At 38.1% G+C, this 9,361-nt stretch overlaps 1 protein-coding gene across 2 annotated transcripts in view; it reads right to left on the bottom strand.

The window, feature by feature from the left end:
• The window catches only part of EDNRA (endothelin receptor type A), a 30,193-nt gene extending 21,184 nt beyond the window's left edge, over positions 1-9,009 (bottom strand). The window contains exons 1-2 of one of the 2 annotated variants that reach the window (XM_071753703.1): positions 8,784-9,009; positions 5,429-5,912 (exon numbers count right to left, since the gene is read on the bottom strand). In XM_071753703.1, coding sequence (XP_071609804.1) covers positions 5,429-5,830 — 402 coding nt within the window. In that variant the 5' untranslated portion in view covers positions 5,831-5,912; positions 8,784-9,009. Of the gene's footprint in view, positions 1-5,428; positions 5,913-8,681 lie in introns of both variants that reach the window. The other variant, XM_071753704.1, reaches the window with a different exon arrangement.
• Positions 9,010-9,361: the final 352 nt, after the last annotated feature.

Genomic DNA, 9,361 nt, shown 5'->3' on the forward strand with positions numbered 1-9,361 from the left:
TTAAATGTTCATATTTATTACAATAATTTACTTAGTAGTAAAGCATTCCTAACAACTTTAGACAGTTCCCTAGGCAAAATATTGCTCTTGTTATTCTCCCAGCTATGTTGTCTTTTTTTGTGTTGCTAGAGAGACTGACAGTATTGCTAAGGTATTACTGCAGAACTGGTAAGCCCTGGATATGCACAATCGAAAGAAATCCTTGTTATCTGCAGAGTTCAGCTTATTAAAAATAAAGAGAACAAACATACTAAAATATTTTGCTAAACCTCGAGTCTCTGGGTAAGGTACAAAACTACAAATCCATGTAACAGCAAGGCAGGCATGTTGTGAACATTAAGATGTGAGAGGAGCTGTTTGGGCATTGACAGGAACATATACCCAGCCCCCCCCAAATATAACCATTAAGTAGACCTTAAACTAAGACCTCGAATGTAAAATCTCTTTAACTCCTGCCTTGGGCTGTGCATTAAACATTTTCTGCTGAGAAGCCATAGTCTGTAAATGGAGAGAATTGATTGCTGATGGACTTCCCTTCCCTGTTCCATTTTAGGTAACCTCTGCCTTCAGAACCCAGTGATCTATTCCCGTGCTACCTCTAGATTTCTCTTATGTGTCATCACTGCATGGAGATGTACATCACTATCTGAGATGTACACTCAAATAGCAGGTGATGTTCTGAGCAAGTTCCATGGGTTCTGCATCACACTGGGCTGCCCTCATGTTTCTGAGAATCACTGACAGGAATGCAGCTCTTAAGCTCATAGCCTCAGAATTTACTACTGGTATTGGTACCTCACTGAGAAATACAGGCTGCACATATGTTCAGTTTTGCTTTAAAAGGGGTGTGTACATGTGTTTCTTTTCTAAGTACACTTAGCTTTGTGTGTTCTGTGGCTGTGTCCTTACACTCCTTTGGCACAAAACTGTCACCACTGTGTACAGCACTTGCTCTGTTAGCCTGCAGGATCAATCCCAATGTCCTTAATCATCATCCCTGCTTATTTATAATAAAAATTATGTCAGTAAATGTAATTAGATATGCCAGATAATTTGTGATTAAGAAGGGATTATGCATCTGACTAGAAATGCTTCAGCTAAGTTCCTTTACTAAAGGCATAATGGCTGAAGATATTTACTTACCACAGATTTTTTTATGTTTAGACCCCTAACATTCTAGGTGGCTATTGAGATTTAGATGTGGCTGCAACTCAGGGAAGCATAAATGCCAATTTACTAACAAAAGAAGTAAATTTATTAAAGAAGACATAAGCAGTTTGAGCAGTGAACACTCTTGCTTGTTTCCTGGCTAGATGTCTTAAACTTTATACCAGTAAAATTACTAGGAAAATGTTTGTTATTCTCGTTTGAAGATACAGGTTAAAAGTTGGCCAGTTTGCTTCTTCCACTCCTTTATGAACTAATATTTTAAGGAGTTAAGTCTATTAAGATTTAAGGCAATGTAATTTATGCCAATCCTGCATAGGTAGTTTCGAATAAATAGAACTGATTTAAACGTATTTATTTAAATTTTATAAAAATGGAAGCAGATACAGGTCAGGACTTCCCAATAACATAGTTAAAACTGAATGTTGCCATTCCAAAGCTGAAAACCTTGGCCTAGACTCTTCCTAGCTCCATGAGCTGAGGAAAGAGATAGGGACAGCTTTTTCTGTTGTTCTCACTGTTGCTACTAAATTTTAATTGCAACAGCAATTGTAAGGGCTTTTCAGAGCTTTGGCACATCTAAGGCAATAACGGATGTTCTGCTGCCTACACATAACTACAGAAAATATCTCGTGTCTGCATGGAAAGCAGTCCTCTGGAGAGGTTCTTGTGTATGACATCCAAACTTTGCAACAAGTAGCCATGGCAGTGCTGGGTAGTGCAGGTGATGCAGCAGCTTTCAGCCATGTGCTACATCACCTGATATTAGGAAAGGAGACATGAAATCTGTCTTCTCCTCAGTGCCTTAACTCTGTATCTACAGCAGCATAAAACATAGGAATTGAATTTCCCAGTCTGCCTTTCAATGCAAAGAAGCAATTTTTTAGGCTTTGGCATCTTGAGTGTTTGAGATGGGCATGTTCTGGGTAAAGAGAAAACTGGGTCCAGGTGCTATAAATATGTGATTAAAAATAAAATTGTCTTAGTTTTGTCTATTAAGGCTGGATTTACAGCTGGCATATTTCCTGTAGAACTCAATTTGTTATATTTTTTAGTATTGATTTTATACAAGTGGTTACAGTAGGAGTAATTAAGTATAATGGAGCTTTAATAAATGTAGAATAACTTCAAAGGAAGGTAGTGAATATTACATCTCAAGCCATTTAACAAATTGCTGCGGGGAATTCCCTACGTAATTACAGTAATTGGAGAAAGTAAGGGGGAATTTTTGAGCCTACTGTACCAGTGAAGAAAGGATAAAAGTGTTAAACACCTGTGACCATATCTCTGGCTGACATAAATGATATTTCTTTTCTTTTTTCCCATCATCAAGTCTTTGTTAATTGTGTAAATGCATAACAGAACGAGAGACTCATTTTCCTGTGAGATTTTCAGTTGCTGTAACTTTACAGCTTCTTCTTTCTGAAGAGCTGTAAAATGGATTTCAGTATCAGTACCACTACCTACTTCTCTCTTGAAATATGTTTCAGGAAAGTGGGTGTACCAACTTCTGATATTACATTATTATTACTTAGTATTGCCTTTTTCTTCTGTATGATGTGGCCATCTTAATACTGTACTATTGGTTATTTTTAAATGCAGAAGGATGCTTTTTTCTCTGATTCTAATTCCAGAGATGTTTGTTTCGTCTCCTTAAAATGAAGATCTTACCTAAAAGTTATGAACTTTAAACAAAAAATAAAAGTACTATTTTTTTTCCTTAAATAATTATCGCTTCCACTTTCAAGGTGTGATAATTCCAGTGGCCATGCTTCACACTGTCACTCAACAAGAGGAGCTAAATGGTGTCACAGATTTTATGATCCCGAGTGATGCAAGGAGAAATGCCATTTAACAAACCTTAAAATCAATTCCTGAGCTAAGCAGTCACATTGCTGAGTAGTTTATGTGAAAAATGGACTACAAATAATAACAGATTTTCTTATCAGAAGTACTAAAGCTCCCTTATGAGTGCTATGAATGCATCAGCTCCCTGATGCAACAAGATGGTTGTATATGGTAATTTGTAAGTAATTTATTTTGGAGGTTCAAGGACTCAAAAAATTACCAGAAGCTAAAATGATACATGTAAATGCCATTTTAATGCTGATTGACATGCATTGATGTTAAGGGCCTGCAGTTTCATTTGCAACCCTTATTTAGCAAAGGCTTCTCTGCAGTATGGAGATAAATTTTCACAGAGGCTGAGATAAATTGAACCATACAGAGATATTAAAGAGCACAGTTCAGCTCATCATATAAGTAATAGAGAGGAATGTGGGCCTGTAGAATACCAACGAAGTGTCATAAGTTTTATAGGGAGATGTATTGCAAAGTAATAAAGGGAATATAAAAAAAAAATGTTTGTTACTTTTACTAAACTTCTAAAGAATTTTCAGAAGATCATCAAAAGGCAATTTTGAAAACTAAAATTAATTCCAGATTTCCATTCCTCTTTGAGAAGAAGCAGCAGAGCTCTTAAAAGGTTAGAGAAATTGTGTAATAAAAATAGGTGTTCTTTCCCAAACCCAGCTCTGAAAAAATATGCCATTTATCATTAAAATTTCTTGTTAGGAATCCCACTAGAAGTAAGAACACAGCCTTATCAATTATCTTTAAAACATCAGGATAATTTATCAGGGAGGTACCTGTAATGCATCATGGGAGATGCAGTCCAGGCTAGAGTCCAGTTGGGTAAGAATAATGAGAACAGTCAGAACCTTTATCCCACATCCTATCCCATCCAGCAATGGAAGACAACTGAATCTCAATCAGGCAGAAGTTAATTATTATCATCAACTTGTTAATCCATTCCTGCTCTCTTATCAGCAAACTGACTAATTTTGCATGCAGAATGTTGAAAAGTGCAGACTAGAATTTCCATTAAATCATAAGCATTATTATTAACCTAATATTTTTATCCTAGTTTCAAATCCATATTACAGTAAAAACAGGCAAATATAGAAAGCTTATCTGCAATTTGTAATACTGGAAGATCAGAACCAGGCACTGCAGTTTACTGTAGATAATATAGCTCTGTACAAATGTAATGTGTGGATATATTCATATTTCTAACCCATTAAGGAATTTGAATTTTTATAAACTTGTCCTATCAATACCTATGTTATAATGGAGATCAATGGTTGTATAGACCCAAAGTGCATCTTTTCAATTTACTTTTTCTTTAATTTTAGAATCCAATATGAAACCACAGGACACTAGTTATAAATTATGTATTTAAATGTTTTGTTTAAAACACATGTAAATAAAAGTTAAGTCTCTAGAATTTTTAAGGGCTAAAATTGTGAAGAATGTGGGGGTTTTTCTCATTATTTTGTTTAATGTTTTATTTAAGAGAAACACCTGAAGTTTTTACTGAGAAAAATAATATCTTATCAGCTATGCACCTCTATACAACCCATAAAGGCATAGATAAAAACTTATAAAATTATTTTATGATTTTCTAAGATAATTTAATGTCATCAAGAAAAAATAATAAAGGACTCATTTTTGTTCATTCAAGCCCATTCTAGAATCATGCATGCTACCTTAGTAAACAATTATGGCATCAAAAGAAGCACTGGTTCATGGCTTCATTTAATGGAAATGGAAAACAAAAAAAATGAGGCAGACTACTTTTATACCAGATAAAAAAGTACTAGGATCCTTTTTATAGTCTGACAAATTGAGATGAAATTTAATATTTAAAAAATATTCTGTTATAATTGATTTTATTAACTCTGGAATAATTTTGAGAAGCAGCTATAAATAAATATTAAATTATAATCTTAATGCTCAGATGATATAATCTCTCTCTGCAAAAGTCATAACATGAAGCCTAGGAATCACAGTATTTTCTATAAAAACATAAATTAAGTCTATGATATTCCAAAAATAGCAACTGTCCCAGTGCTGTATGTTTATCAAGGAAGAAAACAGTTTATAAATAAAGTCTTCTCTCATAAATTCTTCTGCTACCTATAGTAGCTATAATAAATGAGGAATATTGTGAAATGCTCAAGGTCACACTTTGGTTAAGAGCTGAGAGCTACGTTGTCCTTAAAAAGAGATACATACAAGAGATACTAGAGGTGAGGTGGAGAGCAAAATTTTTGTTATAGAACAAAAAAAGAAGTTGTATTTTTTCTTAAGTGGACTATTAATTGCCAAAAGAGCACTGCTTAGGCAAAAAAGGAACCAGAGAGAACAGACTCTGTGCTTGGGAAGAAACTGCAATTAGAAGATAACTGTTGCACCCTACCTTGTACACGATGATGGGAATATCAATGACAATGTAGATAAGGTCTCCCAGTGCCAGACTGGCTATCAGTGCATTCGGGCCATTCCTCATACATTTGTTCTGGTAAATGATCCTCAGCAGAGTTGCATTCCCAACCATTCCAACGATGAAAATAGCACAAGATACCACCGTGTTAATGTATTTAAAAGTTTCAGCAATCTTGGTCTGCTGGGAGCATTTGACAGTTTGGTTGGACACCAGGGGCTGCCTGGTGGTGAGGAGTATGCTGGATTCCATCCCTGAGACAGTGGAAAGGTAGTTTCCCAAGTCACTCTGGTTGGCAGAGTACCTGTCCGAGCTGTCACTGAGGACAAATCCTGGGAGCAGAAGCAGCAAGGAAACTCTTAAACACAAGGCTTCCATCCTGAAGTCCCAAAAGAGCAAAATTCAATGAGAAGTGGGTTAGTTTGTTTTTTTTTCAGTGCGATACTTCTCACTTCTTCACCTGCAAGGAGAAATATCAGGCAAAAACAAAAAAGAAACAGAGAATCAGCATAACAGAATAACACATCCCATTTCTCACTTAGAAAGGGCATTTGAATGTATGGTCTCTTCTGCACATACATATTGGTCCTAATCTGAAATTTAGATTACCCGTATTAACTGTCTGACAGAAGGCAGTAAACAGCTTTTGACACACAAAAAATATCCATAAGTAATTGATAGCTTATTCGAACGAGATCCTGCAAAACCCTTTTAGTTTGAGGAAGAAAATGTATATGAGTGGAAAAATGTGGTGAAGTTCTCTTTTAAAATTTATTCTTGCAAGAAAAGTGTATCTGCAAAAAGTGGTCTTGGAGACTGCTGAATGGTATTTAAGCTAAAATAAAAACTTTTTTTTTTCTTTGAAAAAGTAAGGAAACAATTGCATTAATAAGTAAAGGTAGTAAATTTGTTGATTTTCTCATTATTTTTGATGTATAGTAAAAATGAAGCTTTATATTATTTTTCTCTGACATTTAGTTACCTGGATTTGAAAAGAAGACTGAAAATACCCACATTTCAACCAAATTTTGGACCTAATCCAAAGTCCCTAAATATTAGAGGAAGATTTTGTAGTCTCAGGGCAGATCTCTGCCCAGGAAAAACTCTTCAGACTTAAGGTGTCGTTTGGTTCCTGAATGTCATTGAAACTCACATTCAATGGCACAGCAAAGCTAATTATAAAAACTGTAGCTCTTTTAAAGGTAAAAAATACTTGGTTTAGCATTCTAAGCAACATTTCATGACATTTTCAGATAAGAAAGGAATCGTCACAGCATTCTGTCCTCATAGGTACAATTTCCTGAGTGTAACAGCAACAGCTGCCTCTCTGTACAACACCTACAGCGAATCTAAGGAGGCCCCTCGAGTCCACTTTATTAAAGCCTCCATTCAATTTGAGATAAAGATTTCTTTGCATGACTGGAATCTGCAAAAGAAGACCAAGTGCTGCACTGTTGACAAAAGAAGAGTAGAAAGTAAAGTATTTATAACTTTCTTATTTCTAGGGCCTCACATGAAGGATTTGGGAGAATCCTTTTACATAAATGAATTCTAATTTATTCCCCGTGGGGCTATTAAGTCAGAGTGTATAGCAAGAAATGTATCAGAGAAAGCATGTGGGAGACAAGTTTTCTGATAGGACTTCTGAAAGCAGCCCCAGTATAAATATTTACTACTATTACTCTCTTCTGCTGTGTGTGGTCTGAAGCAGCAATTTTAACCTGGGTATTCCTGTCTGGCATGGAGAGTGCTATCCCTGACAGAACAGGGATCCACGGTTTCAGTGGTTCTGTATTGGTGTATTTGAGGTGGGGATCTGATCAACTGTGAGTTCCTATGCGTTCTGTTTTAAATTTTAGTGTTCTAAATAGCAAATCCTTCTTTATTGAATGCTGGCTACAATTGTATCTCAGGGCAGATAACAACAGCTGCATGAGGCTAAATGCTTTCACTTGAGGTTTCTAAGTCATATCAGAAAGAACAGACATATTTGACTGAAACTCTTTTCAGGCAAGTGTTAATACTTTTAGTATTTACTATGATTACGCTTCCCCAATTTACAAATGTAAAAACTGAATCACTGATTATTTAAATGATTTTTCCAAGTTCATACAGCTATGACCAGTACCCATAGCCCTATACTTTAGTGCTTATATTAGTATCCTTCTAATTTAATGTTTTTTTTTCTTGTGGTGGCAGCATGGCAATCATGCAGAGCCAGCATGCAAAGACAGAAACAAAATTGCCAAGTACTCTCTCTTCCATCTCCTGGAAGAAACTTTTCCATAAAAAGCCAAACTAGAGATATTCTAATATAATAATTTCTAAGGATATTTTTTTCCGGATTCCTGACAGTCCTTCATTCTTCTGTGGGCATTTTCAAATTATTTATATTGTTCCAGAATATAACATGCAAACCGCCTCCTGTAAGTACCATACAAGCATCCCTTACAACCTTGTATAACACTGTAACCTGGTGCTCTCCTTCCCATGGAACCCCAACACCTGGAGAGCAGGAGTCCGGGTGATGTGGAGGCCACATGGATGTGCTCTGCCTGTGCTCTGCCTGTGCTCTGCCTGTGCTCTTGCCTGTGCTCTGCCTGTGCTCTGCCTGTGTTGTGCCTGTGCTCTGCCTGTGCTGTTTCCTGTGCTCTGCCTGTGCTCTTGCCTGTGCTCTGCCTGTGCTCTGCCTGTGCTCTGCCTGTGCTCTGCCTGTGCTCCCGCAGCACTGCAGGAGCAGCTGCAGATGCGGAGAACAAAACTCCTGTAACTTGCCTGGGGTATCAAGCCAGGGAAATTCTGGCGCTGAGATTCACAAGAAGAGACCATGGTATCGGAAATTAAATTGTTCGAAGTATTAAAGACGAGCTAAAACGTTAACAGTGATTTATGTCCCCAAAAGGCAGCTGAGATGTAAGCAGAGGCAAATAAACCTAACCAGAGCACGAAAGCGCTCCAAGAAATCCTGCCGACAATTTTTCTTGGCTGCCTCCTCTCCAGCCGTCGGGGTAATTGCCTTGTATTTCTTCCTCTAACACAAAAGAAAACATTCTGCGCTTGTAACACCGTCAGAAGATCAATTCCAACACGCACTTGGCAAATCAGCACTGCCTCCCCTGCAGCCTATATAGAGCATCTGGCAAGATCTATATATCGCTGAACTTTATTAAATAATCGTTACCCCGAGCTGCCTTGTGCCCGTCCCTTGCTCTCTCTCTCTCGGCATTACCGAGAAGCGCTGAAAGCGTCCCGGGCCCCGGGCCGGACTCTCCCCGGGCAGGGAGGGGACCAGGGGGGGCAGGGGGTCCTCCGGCAGCAGCCGCGCACTCACCCCCGGCCGGCGTCCTCCGCCGGGCTCAGCCTCACGCTCATCCTGGGGCTGCTGCCGCTGCTGTTGCTGTGAATTGCCTCCGAGTGGCTTTCCTTGGGATAATCTTACCAGATCCTCCTGCCTGCGTCTGGGTGGGACTCAAAATCTCCACCTCCGCAAAGTCAGTAAAAGAGAGAGAGACAGACTGAAGAAGTCGGAGCGTCCGCTCTTTTCTGCCCCCTCCCCCAATTAAAACAAACCTCCAGCCCAAACTGAGCCCCAGCCAATGTTAAACACAAAGGCTGCCTCCCGGGCACAGGGGAACACTGAGCTCTTTAACTGTTTCCTCGCTGAAATTGAGCTGCTCTACTTTGCTGGACTCATCTAAGCAACAGCCTTTAGGAATGCTGCTGCCTGCTAATAGCACACAGGGTGCTCAGAAAGGCTGTGTACCTGGTCTAACCAGACGACAAAAGAACCAGGAGCAAATAAAAAAAAAATCTCGTTGTGAAATATACAGCTTTTGGGTTTTATTTTCCCTGGGTTTGGCCAGAATTATGTTTCCAAGACAATCAATTAAAGTCAATGGGTAAGAGTTT

The sequence above is a fragment of the Heliangelus exortis genome, chromosome 10, assembly GCF_036169615.1.
Source record: "Heliangelus exortis chromosome 10, bHelExo1.hap1, whole genome shotgun sequence".
NCBI lineage: Eukaryota > Metazoa > Chordata > Aves > Apodiformes > Trochilidae > Heliangelus > Heliangelus exortis.